The 18,272-nt window shown below is 45.7% G+C and overlaps 1 protein-coding gene across 2 annotated transcripts in view; it reads left to right on the top strand.

The window, feature by feature from the left end:
* Window positions 1-6,102: 6,102 nt before the first annotated feature.
* Window positions 6,103-18,272, top strand: part of SLCO5A1 (solute carrier organic anion transporter family member 5A1) — a 120,579-nt gene continuing 108,409 nt past the window's right edge. The window contains exons 1-2 of one of the 2 annotated variants that reach the window (XM_028533856.2): window positions 6,103-6,360; window positions 7,937-9,330. In XM_028533856.2, the coding sequence (XP_028389657.1) occupies window positions 8,421-9,330 (910 nt within the window). In that variant the 5' untranslated portion in view covers window positions 6,103-6,360; window positions 7,937-8,420. The remainder of the gene's footprint in view (window positions 6,361-7,936; window positions 9,331-18,272) is intronic. The other variant, XM_036031202.1, reaches the window with a different exon arrangement.

Here is an 18,272-nt window from a genome sequence, read left to right as displayed (position 1 = left end):
TTCTTATTACTTAAACTAGCAACAGTGGATTGCATTGACTAATGCAAATTCCAAATGAGCAATGGAAGTTTTTTGGAAAAAGTATGGAGTCTCCCAAGTCAACAACTTAAAAACCAAAAACTCATTAAAATATTAAATTTGGGCTCTGGCTGGTGTGGCTCAGTGGATTGAGTGCCAGCCTGAGAAACAAATGGTTGCTGGTTCGATTCCCAGTCAGGGCACATGCCTGGGCTATGGACTAGGTCCCTGGTGGGGGGCGTGAGAGAGGCAACCACACTTTGCTATTTCTCTCCCTCTCTTTCTCCTTCCCTTCCCCTCTCTCTAAAAATAAATAAATAAAATCTTTAATAAAATTAAATTTGGTATTGGTTTATTTTTTCTCAGTTTTTTTTAATAGTTAGATTTCATATTTGGAGAACTATATAGGTCTCAGGAACATATTAAACAAAGGTTTTGCTCTTCTCTAGGAAAGTTCATTTCTACTCTACGTATATGATACAAAATGCTTGGAAATGAGGCTCCAGTAGACTCTGTCCTAGGATTGGGCCATAGGAGTCTCTGAAGAGGCTTCACTAGAGATAATGAATCACTGACAGTAGTTTGCACTCTCTGAAAACTTGGTTTATGTAAGTTGCCTTATGCATGTCCATTATATTTTCCCCATATAATTCATAAGGACCTCCAAAATGGTTTCTTTTTATTTTTTAAAATTTAGTCTTTGTATTTAATGAATATAAATAACAGGTGTTCAATAAATGCTGCTTGGCTGACTGACAGGGTTGGGGTGGGCTCCTTTGGAAGACTAGAAGGGCAATTTCTGGATTAGCAACTGTACGGGTGCCATTCCCAATGAAAGAGACTCAACTTTGGATTATTGTGGACAAATTATCCATACCTGAAATGATAATGTCTGAGGTGGAAGACTTTGAAAATCATCTTGTCCAACTCTATGTACGAATTCTTTCTACCACATCCTGATCACATGGGTGTATTAGTTTGCTAGGACTGCTGTAACAAAGTACCTGAATCCAAGTGACTTAAAGAACACACATTTATTGTCTCCCACTTGTGGAGGCTGGAAGTGAATCAAGGTGTGGGCGGGTCTGGTTCCTTCCGAGGGGTGAGCGAAGGCTCCGTTCTGGGCTGTGCTCCGAGTGCCTGGTGGCTCACGGCTCGTGGCAGCCTCATTCCATTCTTCACATGGGGTTTCCTCTGTGCGTCTGTCTCCAACTTTCATCTTTTTTTAAGGACACTGGTCATGTTGGACTAGAGCCCACTCTCATTTTAACTTGCTAAATATGGTCACGTTCTGAGGTACTGGCTGTTAGTACTTCAGCATATCTTTTTTTGGGATGCAGCACAATCCATACCATTAGTTAGGATTCCTTTGGTTGCAAGTGACAAAAACTAAATTCAAACTGCTATAGTAACAGGGGTAATTTTTTTGCCTCATATCAAAGGGAAGGACAGAAAGCACTAAGCTCAGGGATAGCTCCCAGCGGGGACTCCGCTGTTCCTGTCAACACTATCTTTCTGTCTGTGTATCACTCCTCACTGTGCGTGGCCTCATTCTCCACTGCTGCAGGTTGGGGTTTTCCATGGGGCATGGAACACGGCTTCAAAGCAAGGTCTAATCTGCAGCATTGCAGCTTGGTGATTAGAAAGGAAAGATGATTTCTCTCTCATCTTCCATTTAGACAAGCCCAAGGAAGGATTCTGGACCCAGGCCTATGCTTGGAGTGGTCACTGTGGCCAGGAGAATGTGATTAGTCATTCCACGTGACTGCTCTTCTGGCCACTGGGCCAGGTGTGTGCCCGGATGTAGATGTGGAAGAGGGTTGGGGAAGGACTGTGGGGTGGATGTAACCATTTGCCACACAAAGAGCTCAGTGTGTTGCTTCATAATGCTGCACACCTCCATTTGATTCACCTTTAGTCTCTATCGTGTTACCCTGTACTTAGAACAAAAACCTGCCCCTCACATTTTCTAAATCTGTTTTTACCGTAAAGCTTTAAATTTTAAAAACAGAACTCAAGGTCTTGCTATATTTAAAGACATTTGATGCTTTTAGTCTTTCAGTCTGTCTATTCCCCTGTCAACCCTTCTGGCCCATTCACTGCTCACCTTCAGTCCTCAGGCCAGGCTGGCCTCTCCTGCTTCTGCCTCCATTCAACTCCCCACTTCCGGGCAGTCGGTTCTGTGCCCTGGAGGCTGACTTGTTCAGATTGCTTCATTGGGCAGTTCCCTGGCTCTCTTGGCTTCCAATGGCTTCAACCCAGCAGGAGATCAGAGGAGTGAAGACCTGACTGTGCTTATTCACCCAGTTTTCTCCCTGCAGGGTCTCTGTAGGCTGACCTTGTCCTTCTACTGAAGGCAGCAGCTGCCATCTGTGGCTGTCCCCACGTGGTGCTCTCTGTCCGACTTTTGAAAGCTGCTCCCTCCCCACCCCTTGAGGCCTGGTGTGGGACAAGTGCAGCTTCCCACTAGTGTAGCTGCCCACTCTTGGGTACGGCACACCCTCATGGTTTCCCCACACTTGGCCACATTGTGGTAAACAGTTCCCTCAAATTGCCCAATGCAGTGGCAATTTCCCCAGGAGAACACCGATTACCTCCCTCCCACCTCCCAATTTCTAAACGTGGTTACTTTCAGACATGGAGGAAGAAGTACCAGTGATGCAACCCACACTGACGTGTGAACGAGTGATAGCACAATCCCGCAGGCATACTTTGTTTGAAAAAGAGTTGTGCGGACAAGATGAAGAAAATTTCAGACTGTATGGCTGAGGTATTTTTTTTCCTGAGGCCCTCTAAATAAATTACTCCCCTGCTAAGGATAAGACTGGCATCAGATAAAGGTACTTCTTAAACTTTCCAACAAAAGTGGTCTGACTGAAGGGAGCGGCCACATACCCCAGGGAGTCTAGGATGCCAGTAGCCCCAGGTAACCTTAAGAAAACATCACATTTCTTAAAAAGGTCCTGTTTTATTTAAAAAATATATACATATATATATATATATCTGAGTTTTTATTTTCATTCCATTATATATCTGCTTCATATATATCTCTGTTCATCACATTACTTCCAGAATTTCATAAAGATGACTTTCTAGGAAGATGTTCCATGTTCATCATGTGGCCTCACTACTGGCAGGTGGCCCAGGGCTTCTGGGGACACACAGCCTCAGTGTGAAGGCCTGGAGTGAGGACAACCGGGACACACCAATAATGTGACTGCTTGTGTGTGAGGGGTTGGCCACGTTTTTCCAGATCTGTGTTTCCCTATGTACTTTTAGATCAGCCTGAAATTTACTTCTAAGCAAGGGTGTAAATGCCAAATTCTGTTAACAGTTTACAACTATTGTAGTTAAGAGTATTGTGTATTTGAAAGTGGATAAGAGAGTAGGAAAAAACTTCTCATCACAAGAAAAAAAATTGTAACTATGTGTGGTGACGGATGTTAAGTACACTTACTGTGGTGACCATTTCTCAATATATACATATATCAAATGTTTATGTCATCCACCTGACACCAATTCAATGTTATGTGTCAATGAAATCTCAACTAAAATGAAAGTAAATTCAAAAAAGAAAAAAAAATGATGGAATCAGTTATACCATAAACAATTTTTTTGATCAAGAATATAGATGTAGTTTAAACATGTCACAGAGCTTAATAATCTGGATACATCTTCAGGGTCTCTGAGTATAGCTGCATTTCAATAAAAAAAGTTTACCTTACAAATATAATTTGTTCCCTTTTAAACAACTGATACCTAATTCAGTTATAGTAGAGGCAACTCTGTATTATATTTTAAGTCCAGAAAATATTCTGCACCAAACTCAGTTCTTCTTGTGTCTAGGAGACCTCTGAAGTGAACCCTATTTAAGGAAGGAGGGAGGGGGATGGAGAAAAGGCTCCCCCAGCTTCTCCTGCCCTATTCACCAGAGTAGCTAGATTTTAAGTCCATAGAATGCTCTAGGTAATTCCTCAGGCTGCTGTATTATTATACGATGATTGGGAAAGAAGCAACTTAAGTGTTTAATGACTTAGAAGGAGCATAAGCAAGCCAGGAAACTTGAAGAGTCTTCAGTCATATGCTTCTTCTTCCAATACACCTAATAAGGCAGGCGTCCTGCTCCAGCCAGCCGTACTCCCTGACATCATGTGACATAAACCAGGGGGCTAGCAGAACCCCATTCTGTGAATCCAAAGATTAGGGCTTATGGAGATGCACCTGGTCTTTTCCAAGGTCACATTCAACTATAAAAGAGGAGGCAAAAGAAATGTATCTTGCTAAATATTTTCTTCTTGTTTCCTATATGAATAGCTAATTGAGCCCTTTAAGTTTTATCTATAAATCAATATCTTTCTATTGGCGGCAATAAAAAAATCTATAGGTTCTTAGAGTTGTTTCTAGTATAACTATGGTAATTGACCGTGGAAAAACAGAGCTTCCCTGGTTACTTGACTTTCAGCAGGGGAGCCCTCTTCTGGCACCTGTCCCAACAGACTGAATTTGCTATAGAACAACTGTACGTCTGGGCTGGAGCTGAAATGAGAGATGGGCAAAGGCCCTGGGAGGATGGAATAGGTAGGTCAATTCTGTTTGAATCCAGAGTATAAGTGCAGATCAGTACTCAGGCAGAGGAAGTGCTGCAAATCTTTGCCCACTGGGTGGGGTGGCTGCTGGAGTCATGTTGCCTGTTTGTGGAAAAGTAACGTGGGGTTGATGGATATCTCAAGAAGAGGGGGCAGTGGCAGGGGATGTCCTCTAAGCGTTGACTGTAGAGGTGGTTGTGGGACCAAAGTGAGATCACAAACAGTGATAGGCACACGGAAAAGTCCAACTGCTTGACCATTGTAAGGGAGAGAGTTCTGAGTGAGGGTTAAGAGTGTGGACTTTTGGAGCACATGGGTTCATAGTGTCTACAGATTAGCTGTACACCTTTACCAAAATACTTGCTTGCTCTCCACTTCTCTCCTTACATCTGTAAAGTGAGGACAATGCTCTCACTGCATAAGGCCAGGTCCAGTGAAGTGGCTTTGGTACGGCAGTGAGGGCCAGCATAGTCACCAGTAATTGTAGGACGTGGCCAGTGTAGTCAGCAGTCATTGTAGAACAATCTCCCTCTGTCATATTTCAACAGGGTCCTCCTGGTTGCTACAGCTCATGGACACCTTCAGTTATCGTCCTGTTTGATGTGTGCATCATCTTCCTTACTGACCTCTTGCCAACTCTGAGCTGTTGTCTCCAATGCTATGTCCCTCATCCAAACTACCTGTGTGTCATATATCAAATGGTTTATTGGGGCATGCACACTTGGATGTCCCAAAGGCATATCAATGTCAACACCTCTAAAATGAGAACCATCTTTTCCTCCAAGAGCATGTTTCTCCTCCTGTGTTTTCATTGGACCAAAGCCACCTAAGTCACCCAAGTGTGAAACTTGGGAGACACCCTGAATTGGCCCATTTTCTCATGCATCAGATCACCTCGATTTCCAAGTCTGGCCACTTATACCTTCTCAGTGCATCTTCAGCTAGTCCCCCTGTAATTTACTGCCTCATCACATTTTGCTCAGAGATTGCTTCCTAGCTTGTCACAGTGCCCTCAGTGTGGCCTCGAGTCACCCACCACTGCCAGAATCAGCTTTCCGGTGAGCAAGTGAGAACGCCACGGGCAATGCAGTGCCAACAGCACACAACCTCTGAAGCCCTTGCTGACCTTTTCTGCTCTGCCACTCTGGCAGTCCAGTCCTCTGCCCTATCCCTGCAATCTCCCTTCTTCAAGGAAATGAAGCTGTAATGGGTTCTGCAGCACATCTTGTATAGAATTTACCCCATTGTTTTAGGCTACTTACAGAGGTAATGCACAAGACAGTGGGTTTTTAATGGAGGAATCCTGTCCTGATCATCTTTGGTCCCAAGAACCTACTATGGTCTCTTAAAGATTGTGAGTACCCACGAACAGAAATACTTAAAAAAAAATTCAGAATGGACTCTGCCTCAGCAGCTAACTTTTTTGGATACCTGCTCTCTAGAGGCTTCAGGACTCTCTCCTTAGCGGCGCAGATGAAGGGCACGCGGTGGCTCGCCGCCTTCTGGCTGGGCTGGGCGGCCCCCAGCGCGCCTGCGCCCTCTGCTGCTCCGCTCCCAGCGCTTCTCTGTGCGCGCGTGTCTGTTTGGGTGACAGGCGAGGCGTGGGGGAAGAGTTTAGCCTGAGTCAGTCTCATTCACTGATTTCCCGGCGGCTGGACCGATGCTACCTCCCCAGGTAGCTCCCAACTACTCCATCGGCGACCCAGTCCGCGCCTCCCGCAGTTGCACTCAGCCAAACTGACCTACAGACTCTCCAGTGAGTAGCTGCGGCTTGTGCGCCCCTGCAGCGGCGAGCTGTTCCCGGAGGTCCAGTCCCGGGAGCCGGCTTTGTGTGTGTGTGTGTGTGTGTGTGTGTGTGTGTATAAGTGCGCGCGCGCGCGCGCGCAGGGGGTGTCCCTGGGATTCCAAGTCGGCTCCGAAAGCTCCCGGTTCATCCGAGTCTGCGCTGAGTTGTGGGTGCCCGCCTGGGCATGAGCCCGGTCGCCCCCGGTGCGGGAGGGTGTTCGTGGGGATTCCCGGGCTCGGCGCGCGGCCACCGTTGGGGTTTCCCGGGAAGGCGCCTGGGCCGGTAGGCGACGGGGAAGTCCAGGCTGTGAGCGGCTGGCAGGCGGGGAATCTGGGAGCGGGTATGGCCAACAGTGCGGAGGGAGACGGCGGAGCGGCCGCCCCTGTCCGCCCAGCCTTTCCGCCCTTCCCCATTCCCCTTTCTCCTTTCTTTTCTCCGCAGCAACACAAAGGCGCGCCGCAGAATGGAAAACCCAATGCAGCGCAGTCCCGCTTTCCTTTCCCACCTGGTGCGCATTCCCCCAGGCTGGAGGAATGGAGCGGGAGTCCCGGAGATTAGGGACGGGGGTGTTATCCCGGGGGCACACCTGTTTTAGGCTCTCGTTGAGTTCAGCCTGGTGCGGGATCGCGCGAGGGGTTCCTACAAATACAGGCCCGTGTGGGTGTGTGTGCCCTCTCCCTCGCGAGCGCGCACCTCGGGCCCACCCTCGCGGGGTGCGCTCGATGTAAATAGCATGCCTCTCTGCCGGCTCCGGCTTGCCAGGACTGCTCCGTGGGCTCCCGTGCCCGCATCTCTTTGTTTGCTTGTGGCTTCCCCACCCATCCGTAGGGAAAATTGATTTTCGGTTTCACTTGACACTGGGCGCTGGGACTTGGTGTGGGCCACGGCCTCAAACGCTCCTGGTATTTGTCATTGAATAGTTCTTTCTCGCGGGGTGTTATTTTTAGTGCTGGGAATAAAGAGGCAAAGACGTTGACCTTTTTGCGGCTGCCTTGAGCTTTGAGTACGTGTCTCTAATTAATGGAGCGATCGGATTCACATCGAGTCTCACACGTGCCTGCGCACAAGTGTGTACACACATTTCTACACACGTAGCTTTACCCTTTTCTTTTTGCAAATTGCGACTGGAAATGCAGTGTGTTTATTTAAAAAAAACTTTCCTTTGTTCTTTCGGGCATTTTCTATTTTGAGTCATGGAGTAGGAGTAGCAAAAGGTTGCAATTAGTTCACTCGAATAAAAGGCACTGTCTCTGAGTCAGAGCTGCCAGGTTGATAATTATTAACGTATAAAAGCAGATGCACTGTTTAAGGGCAAAAGGGGCGGGGCGGGGGCAGGTTCTCGGTAGACAATGAGGGAGGGTCTTCTCCGACCTCCTACTGCTTATTGTTCCCTGCACTGGAGGTTGCAGCCTGCAGTCGCCTCCTTCTCCAGGACTTCGCTCCCCGATGGGAACGTCCGAGTCGTTCAGTGCTTGTGCCTGGGGCGCTGGGATGCCAGCCCTAAGCGCAGAAGCCCTTCGCTGACCACCCTTTCTTTGCTTCACAGGTTGGCATCTTTGCACCCAAGGGTGTCGCGAACGGAGGTGGCGAGGACAGCACGCCTCTGGCCCAGGCAGACCGGCGGGATGCAGTACGGGCATCAGCACTAAGCGCCCCCACGCTGGGCACCGGGCGTTCTTGCTCCGGGCGGCCGGCCGAGTGGTGGCGGAGGGGATGCGCCCCGGACGCTCCAGGCTCCTTCCGCAAGCTACCGCCCCGAGGTGGACCCCGAGCAGAGCTCATCACAGGACAGCGAGGACCTCTGCCCCCCGGGGCACTAGGCTGCGGAGCCTCGGGGCAGAGTCTGCGGTCAGAATGCCCTGGGCGCCTCCCTGCTTGTGAGGATGTCATTCTGCGAGGCTCTGTATCCCCCAACCCCGGTCCCTGGTGGGCACGACTGCGTGGGCCTGGCTTCGGTCCCTAGTGCCGGTGGATGAAAAGCTCCGGAGTCCTTGAATGTGATCAGCGATCAAATCTGAATTCTAAGAGCCATGGACGAAGGCACTGGGCTGCAGCCCCAGGCGGGAGAGCAGCTCGAAACCCGGGCCACAGAGGGAGCTGTCCAACAGAAGTGCGAACCGGAGACCTTTAGGTCCAAGAGTTTACCCGCCTTGAACAGCACCTCCTGTCGGCCAGATCTCAACCCCACTAGCATAGGCGCCAAGCCAGGCTCTACAGATTCTTCGGGCCACCAGGAGTTGAAACAAGGCCTGAGCCGGTTGGCGCCCAGCCTCTCCGCCCCGTCCACTTCCACAGAGATGGCAGGGCTCGTGGACTGCAACCACAGAGTGGACGTCTGCAAAGCCATGTCGGTGTCCTCCACTTTGGCCACGCTTCAGGGGAGAAGGTGCCTCTATGTGGTCCTCACCGATTCGCGTTGCTTCCTGGTTTGCATGTGCTTTCTGACCTTCATCCAGGCGTTAATGGTCTCGGGGTACTTGAGCAGTGTCATCACCACCATTGAAAGGCGTTACAGTCTGAAGAGTTCCGAGTCAGGGCTTCTAGTTAGCTGCTTTGACATCGGAAGCCTGGTGGTGGTGGTGTTTGTCAGCTACTTTGGTGGCCGGGGTCGGCGGCCCCTGTGGCTGGCTGTGGGTGGACTTCTCATCGCCATCGGGGCCGCCCTCTTCGCCTTACCTCACTTCATCTCGCCTCCCTACCAGATCCAAGAGTTGAATGCCTCGGCCTCCAATGACGGCCTGTGTCAGAATGGCAACTCCACAGGGACTTTGGAGCCTCCTGCTTGCCTGAAGGACTCTGGGGGAAATAATCACTGGGTCTATGTGGCTTTATTCGTTTGCGCACAAATTCTCATTGGAATGGGCTCCACACCTATTTATACCCTGGGACCAACCTACTTAGATGACAATGTCAAGAAAGAAAATGCTTCCTTGTACCTAGGTAAGAATTTCCTGTCCTCTCAAATAAGTGTGAAGTCAGAAATCAAAAAGGAAACACATTCTTTCACATTTTCCCAGAGATTTTATGTATATTTAGCTATATATGATGAATTACATATGTGTTATAACTGTTAAGTTTCAGTTTATTTATGTTTTGGCTTTAGGGTGGTGTGTTTAGGTTTGGGAGAGAATCAAAAAGTTGAGGGCTATTTGAACTAGTTTTCAGACTTGCACTTTATACTTTTTTCCCAAGTCATAAAAATTTTTAACTATAAGGTAGTTTCTCTCTCTCACCACCTATCTTTGGAAAAGCTCTAACCTGTCAAGTTTACCTTCTAATAGCTGTCCTTCTTGAAAGGTTCTGGAAGGAACAGAAGAAGCTGGTGTGTAGAGTGAAGTTGCCGCCTCTCCTTCCTGTTCCCAGCAGCTCAGGTGGTGAAGTACCCAGACTAGATAAAACATAGTTCATTGCCACCATACGTACATTTCTCACATATCACCTGCATCACTTTCAACAAACAAACTTGAGTGATATCATATGACAAGGTTATCTTTATGTAGAAGCAACACCACAAGTTGTAAAGTTTATCAAAAGCTATTTTTATTGCTGGTTGAAGACCTTCAATTAAATGGACTTGAGAGCAGGATCCCTTATTATTTTCTGAAAAGCAAATAATGGATTGCGTGAGTTGACTTGCATGAATCAGCTGCTGTGGACAGGGGTGCTCGGGCTAAGCACAGGGTTCTCACATGAGGCCAGGGAGCCACTACAGCTGGTAGGAAAATGTAGCTCCTAGAAAGCTGTGTGGTTGTTAGCAGCTCCCTGTACTAGCTGCCCTTTCAAAATCGAACTTGTTCCTTTCTTTATTTTTATTTTTTTAACTTATCGATGAGAGAGAGAGAGAGAGAGAGAGAGAGAGAGAGAGAGGGAGAGAGAGAGAGAGAGAGAGAGAGGTCAACTCATTATTCCACTTATTTATGCACTCATTGGTTGCTTCCTGTATGTGCCCTGACTAGAGATCACACCTGCAACCTTGGCGTATTGGGGGTGATGGTCTAATCAGCTGACCTACCCCACCAGGCCCAAAACTGAACCTCTAAGGGATGGATTTGAACCCTTAGAAGGGATGAATAGCAGTTATGCTGGTTGTGATATTTTTTTTTCTGTTTCTCTACTTGAGTCCAACAAAAAGAAGATGAAGGATTTTACTTTATACAAAAATGGTAAATAATGGGCACATTTAACAACGTATTAGTTACGTACTGATAGGGTTCTCGGTGTGGGGATAATAAGGTTTCAAAGGACAGTGAAAATGATGCCCAATTAAGAGGGCTATGCTTTTTCCACAGTACAGCTGCTGTCCCCAGGATCTGTTATAGATGGTGTCTGAGCCATTTATAGTTCCCAGTAACTGGATCAAATGCATGAACACAAGAGTTTTCTAATTCATTTTTATTATTAAATGCAAGTGAAAGAAATTTCCATTCAGGGCAGAGAGGAATAGCTTGTTTGTTACTTTGCATGTTTTCTAACATTTATTAGGAGGAATTTTTAAGCATAGAAGAAGTTGAATTAAGGACTTTCTTTTACATAACTGCAGGAGTTTTAACATCCTAAGAAAGTTGATAATCATTTTCATAATATCCTCATGTGTTCACTCCATATTCAGATGTCTTCAGTTGTCTCCTGGAAGTCATATGGAAATCATATATGCAGGGTCCAGCACAAATAATGTGCCTCTTTTTAATTACAAAATCTTCTTTTACAAAATCATAAGCATGTAATTCTGTAACATAACAATATCACACTCAAGCATACCATATGACATTTTAGGTGAAATGTTCAAATTAAACATATAAATTATTTAAAAAAGTGTAAATTTTTATACCCTTATTACTACCTTACCAATCATGCTCAAGCAGGTGTTACTTCTGCCAGAACACACACACACACACACACACACACACACATATATAAATATTTATATATATTTATATTTCAAACCAGGAGTTGATCAAGATTCACTCATACATTGTGAGAGGTTCATTTGCATTTCACGATCTACAACAGAGAGTGCAACCTTTTTCTTTTTTCATCACATAGGCTTCTGGAGGGACAAGGCTAGTTGATTTGTGGAATGTTCCACATTCTAGGTTTATCTGGTTATTTCCTCATGGAGTCACTTGCCTGGCTTGTCCATTCCACATATTCCTTGTATGCAGGAAGTTCAGTATGGAGGTTTGATTAGACACAGACAAAACATGTGTGGTCACACTACTTCATGGCTGATGCTGTGTGTTTTCTCTTACATGCACCTGGCCATTTATTGATGCTGCAAAGTTGAATCACTTGGTTGAGTAGGTGATTGCCAGGTCTTTCCATTGTAAAGGTACTTTTCTCCCTCCGAAGCAGCAAGTAATCTTTGGTGATACCTTGACTCTGTGGACCTGTCTCCATATTCTTGCTGATCTTTGCCTCTATTTACTTTGAAAACTTGGCTCTCCCTTCCACTCCACTTCTGGGTATCAGTGACATAAACTTCTTCCATCAAGAACACAAGCAGAGCCCTACACAATAAACATCTACTAGTAAGAGCCCCAAGATTTAACTTTTCTGGTAGTAGTTGTTCACCAAGAAGAAAAACAGCAAGTACATGTTGAGCCCTTCTTCTCTGCTGGGCACTGTGCTCCTTTGGGGGAGACCAAAAATGAGACCTAGCTCCAGCACCTGAGGAGCTTTCAGTGTAATGAAGAAGTACTGACAATTGAAGGTAGGGGTGTGAACACATGCAAGGGGAGGAAACTTATGCAAATAGTGATTGCTTTTCCCCTTCCCCTTCTTCCTCCCCCTCCTCCTCTTCTTTTAGGTATTGACTAATCATTTTTTTGGAAAAAATTTTGATGAATGCCTTAGGAAACCCATGAGAATTCTGCTTCATATTAAGTGGATCTCAGTGAGAGCTCCAGTGGTTTGAGCTCCAGGAATCTTCCATGGCTGGTTTTCTTTAATGTTCCCAGTGGCCTTATGATATGGGAGTTGATTTTTCTATTTTATGCATGAGGAATCTGGGGCTCAGAGAGCTTCAGTGATTGCTCCTGGGCTTCAAACCCATGCCTGTCTGACCCAAGAGCCCTTGGGCTTCCCTCCATGATGCATGTCCTTTGGCTCGAAGCTCCGACAGCCAACTGAAACCAAAGGTCGTGCATGTGCAGTGGAGTTCTCAGAATGGTGCAGTGGGTGCAGAACCGGCCTGAAGTCATTCATCAGAACAAGACCATTCTCAAACCCTTTCAAAAAGTAGGTTTTGTAGGCTACTTCTGTATAGATTTAGATGAGAGGGGTCACTATATTTGTAGAACATGAGCAGGGTTAACATAGTATGGTGTGGAATTTCTTCCTAATAAACAACTAGTTACATATCTTTGGTACTTTTCACAAAGCTATGCTTCTAGATTATCCTTTTAACTACCTGCTCCTTTCTTAACCTTTTTGTTAATCTTTCTAACTTCTTATTACAACCACAGAAGGGGAAAAAAGCAGGTAGCAGGTTAGTAATTTCAGGCAGAAACAAATATATCAATTAATGTTAAAACTATTGAAATGGGGCGTAAATGTATATCTTAATCTTTTGCAAGTGCGATATTAACATTCTAGCAGCTTTAACTGTAGAAGGTTGCGGTTATAGGTGAGATACAGCAGCCTTTATGCCCGCTAAATACCCAACTCCTTCGGCATTGAGAGAGGTTTAGTGTTGACCTGGAGCACAGAGAAAGCTTTGTAGGTATTCAAAGGTAAGGTTAACAATGACACCATGATTTGTAACTGTATCTCAAGGAGAGAGGAAATGTGATCATCTGGGGACAAGAAATTCATGAATCAAGAGGAAAGTGAGAAAGAGAGGCTAACCAGGTGGGAAAAGGGGAGAAAAGGATGCATTTCTAGAATAGAAGCTCCAACTTCGATTGGGTGATGTTTGGGATAAGTGGTGATTGGCATGGGCCGGCCACTGGCCAAGCAGTGTGGGGGCACTCCTCCTTGGTGTGTCCGCCCTGACTTCACACCACAGGGAAGAGTCAGAATAGGCACAGTGCCTTACTCAGGAAGAGCATCGGAGGAGGCAGAGAGCTGTGTTGCAGTCTAGCTCTACCCATGACTCACCGTGAGAGGTCAGACCAATCCTTCAACCTCGTTCAACCTCTCTTCCTACACGAGGGTAATTACATTTGTTTCCGTCCCTGTTATGGATTTTGTGGGCTAGATGGGATTATGTGTGTGCCTTAGAGTTAAAACTCATCCTAGAGAGCAGAGGAGGGAGCAAGAGAGATTTTACTCTGTCTGAGTCTGAAAACCCATAAACATATCTTTTTATGATTAGAACAAAGGCAAGAAATGCTTGTAGGAAATCACTCCTTAGAACCACTGCATGGGAAACTGTGGGTTGGCACTGCAGTGGTGTTACATTCTGATCTATGGGACTTTCTGAGAAGCCAAGGTTTGTCACCAGCACTTTCTGCATGTCAATCATTGGTGACCGACTATCTTTCCTTAATGTGTGAACACTTAGGTAACATGTATTTGTGCCCCATGTAACATAACAAAACTCTTTCGAAGTTTGGGGGGCTCTGTGGTGTCCCCAGTTTCACCACGTACTCTCAAGGATGCCCCATTCACCAGAATGGAGTTCCCTAGCCTTTTCTGGCTAATGCGATTTTGGGGAAGGCAAGCTTTAGATTTTCCAGTCTGTATGGAGGAAGAAGGCAAAGGAAATAAGGGCAGTGCATGTACTGAGTGGCCCGTAGTTGTATCTGCCACCCTGGTTGTGTTTTCTCTTTTGCCTCAATAACCAGAAAATCCAGGCCCTTTTTTTCCTGTTCTCAGTGGCTTGTAACATTAGTTTTCCTAATCTTTTTGTGGGGATTTTGCAATGATCCAATAAAGAACACCCTTCCCCCTCTCTTGAGTTCTAAGAAATGAGTCAAAGGAATGAAACTGTGATAGAAATGAGGCTGAAGAGTGTAGTCCATATATTTGTGCAAATGGACTTTCTAATTATCCCAGCATTAAAGAGACTCACCATCCAGCCACAGGCAAAGCTGCACCTTCCCAGCATGGCAGCCCTGGGTCTCCCATGTGGGCTGGGCTGTGATACACAGGTAAGACACGTGCCAAGAAGGATAGGGAAGGAGTTTAATTTCCATGTGCCTGCTCCCCAGGAAGAGGCAAAAAGGAGGACTTGAGCTGAGCACCCCAGTTTATTTTCCAGTCCATAAATTACATGAATTCTCCTCTCCTTTCCCGGCAGGAACAGCATGGGGGGTGGGGTAGGGAGCCAAGAAACAGCAGGAGTGGGCCCACGCATCATCCCTTAGGACTTTAACTGTTTTTTAAATATGTGCCTTAATTTTGCCCGACTTGTTTACAATGTGTTTATCTTCACAAAGCCACAGTGAAATCCTTTGGGGGAGGGAAGCAGGTTCTGTTCAAATCATGAATAAATAAAATAATCTGCCCTGAAAGTGCACATGGGGGAGACTGACGATGGAGGGATCTGAGGAGATGACCCCGGACCCATGGACAAGTCAGTCACTAGAAATGGATGCAGCACCGAGGGCCCTGTGGCAGCTTCATGTTAGAATGCAGTGAGTCTTCCAGATGCCTGGGACAGGTAATCTGTGTCAGAATGCGCATAGCAACTACTGGATATATAGCAGCTGCCTGAGGCTCACTTTCGCCTGTAAAACAAACTAGTTGGTCCAAGATGCTGAGAAACAAACTTTAAATTCTAGCTGAAAATTACAAGGGTTTACTGCTTCATGGTGGAAAAAAACAGTGGGGTACACATTGGTACGTCACCCACCTGCAAATGACAACAAACGACCCTGTTGGTAGTATTTATTTATGACACGTTTTCATCTTGCTATGAGTTTTGTTACCTCTGCAGTTCCAAAGAGTCCCTCTGAAAATTTAAATGTGGGGGTGAATCCCCAGGGTGTCTTTTTAAAATGGAGATTCTGCTCCTGTCCTTCTGGGGTGGGGTCTGGAATTCTGCATTTCTAATATGCTCCTGCTTGAGGCTAGGGCTTCTGGTCCAAAGCCACATTTTGAACAGCAAAAGTCCAAAGACCACAGATGTTTGACCCTTTGGACCAGTGGGACATCTCTCTCTGGGCTGAGGTCAGAGCCACCGTTGGCAAAACCAGCTGCTGATCCAAGTTCTACTTCATCGGGTAGAACCCTTCCATCTCTGATTGCATTTGCAGAGGCAAGATGTCCATGTGGGGTGTTTCATAAGCTGTGGCCACTTTTTTAAATTTCACAGTTGTGTGACATCATGATAACTGCTGAGTTCAGTGGGAGCAAGTGGTCTTGGACAAATGGTGTTCATTTTGGCATTAACCTAAAGAAGCGCCACTTTCTTTCCTCCTCTCACCACCCAGAAGGCTCTGTGCTGAGGGTTTCTCTTGAGTGGTGGGACTCTGCATGTCAGAGTGAGTCTGTGAGCTCTGCCACCCTAGGTGAGCTCACCTTATTAGGCCTCTTGGTGCAGGCAAAGCAGACAAACCCATGTATTTGTCTTTGCTTTTTTTCTTTTTCAACAATCTAGAAATTTCAGTGGTGAATTGGGAGTTTTGTGACAGACCATATAAGATCTGAGTGTATTGGAAGTGATTTTACAGGCTGGAGATCAGCAGTTTTTCCTTGGCGAAGGGTGATTAGACCGGAAAGGGGCTGAGCTGGACTGGCTGGCTGAGTTCTCTCCAGCAGGAATGGTCTAGTCAGTATGTGTCCTAGAGATGGTCTCATTCAGCCCCAGGTGTAAAACGATCACTTGGCTTGTGAAGAAACCCAGATTGCAAAAGACAAAAGGCTTTGTGCTATGGATGATGGTATGGCAGCTCTTCAATAAATTAAAAATAGAATTACTATATGATTCAGCAATCCCACTTCTGGGTATCCAAAAGATTTGAAAGCAGGGTCTCCAAGAGATATGTGCACACCTGCGTTTATAGCAGTATTATGCACAATAGCCGAGAGGTGGAAGCAACCCAAGTGTCCATTGATGGATGAATGGGTAAAAAATGTGGTATATACATATAATGGGATATTATTCAGCCTCACAAAGGAAGGAAATTCTGACACCTTTATGTACAACATGGATGAACCTTGACGACATTGTGCCAAGTGAAAGAAGACAGTCACAAAAGGAAAAATACTGTATACTTGCACTTACCCGAAGTACCTAGAATAGTCAAATTCGTAGACACAGGAAATAGAATAGTGGTCACCAGGGGCGGGCAGAGGAGGGCAACGGGGAGTCAGTGATAGGTACAGGGTTTAAGTTTGTGTGTTGAGCAGTTCTGGAGACCTACTGGACAATAACAGGATATACCTAATACTATCAAACCGTGCACTTAAAAATGGTTATGGTGGTAAAAAAGGTTTAAAGGACTTACCAAAGTCATACAGCCAACTTGTTTTCTGTATGAACTAATTTATAGATTATAAACCAATCTGTATTAAAAATTATGAACACATAAATGAAATTGGAAAACTCCAAGTCCTTGGATGGGAGAGTCACTTCTCCCAGCCTACTCAGGTTCTAGCATGTGTGGATTGATGTGCGTCTGTACATCAACTATGATAATTTTTTCAAGTGTGTAGGAATTGCAAGTTATTCCTTTTGGGCATAATTTTTAAAAAGAAGAAGTAGGGATTTGGGAAAAGAAAAATGGAGGCAAAATGGATTTTAGAGTAAACATTTTAGGGATGAAGCCTTCAGAGACAAATGAAGGTGAAGAAACATACCTGGCCGCTTGGATTGTTTGATTGTCCTTTTGGGGGAAACAGACTGGGATATTCGGAAATGGAGACTGTGGCTCCATATCGCTGTGTTCTGCTGTGCTGGGCTGTCCTATAGGAGCTAGTGTTCTCACGCAGCCTTTGCCATCTCCTTGTTCTAGAGAAAAAAAAAAGGGATTCCACAGCTGCTTGGTTCTCCTTTCACTGTAAACTATTAGCGGTCCTCAGGTGCAGTGTTTTCTGAATCTCAGTTCCCTGTGGAAAACTGCATAGGTTACAGGTCATTCTAAACAGTGGTTCTTACCTAGGGGCGATTCCCCCCACCCCCAGGGGGCACATTTGGTAATGTCTGGAATCAGTTTTGATTGTCACAACTTGGAGGGGGCCTACTGGCATTTTGTGGTGTTTTGGCCAGTGTTGTTGCTAAATATCTTACAGTGCACAGAACAGACCCACAACAAGGAATTATCCTACAAAAAATGGTCCGTAGTGATGCTGTAAACATTTTGCATCTTAAGCATTCAAGCTACTCGATTATCTTGTGTTTCTTATATCTTGGAACTGGAAATAGAAAGCCCTAGGTCATATAATCAGAAAGCATTGGATATATGGATGGAGAAGACCCAGGAAAAACATGTCTTTGTGGATAGGAATGCCTTCTAGCAAGCCAGCGATAGGAAATACAAGTTAATTGTGCATTGCTCACTACTACATCATTGCTCAATAGATTCTATAGTATCTGTAGTGTATTTTTAATAGGAGACTGTGGGAAGTACTATAGTGTGCCATAGGAGATTATTTTTACTAAGGGTAAAAACATGAAGGGTTTTATGGTTTTTATTGTGGCTTTGGTTCCCATCAACTTAACAAAGTTTCTAACCCTAGAGACTTCTAGACCTTATTGGAGTTGGGAATAACCCTTGAAGAAAGAATGATGTGTGCTCATGTGTGTGTAAGTGGAATGCTGTTTACCCATGCATCTGAGCTCTGTTTTAGTGGTGGAGGCTTTAATAAAAGAAAACACTGAGCCTTGGCTGGCATAGCTCAGTGGATTGAGTGTGGGCCTGTGAACCAAAAGGGCTGCTGGTTCGATTCCCAGTCAGGGCACATGCCTGGGTTGCAGGCCCGGTCCCCAGTAGGGG

This window comes from Phyllostomus discolor, chromosome 7, assembly GCF_004126475.2.
Source record: "Phyllostomus discolor isolate MPI-MPIP mPhyDis1 chromosome 7, mPhyDis1.pri.v3, whole genome shotgun sequence".
Lineage (NCBI taxonomy): Eukaryota > Metazoa > Chordata > Mammalia > Chiroptera > Phyllostomidae > Phyllostomus > Phyllostomus discolor.
This window is presented reverse-complemented; position numbering and strand designations above follow the sequence as displayed.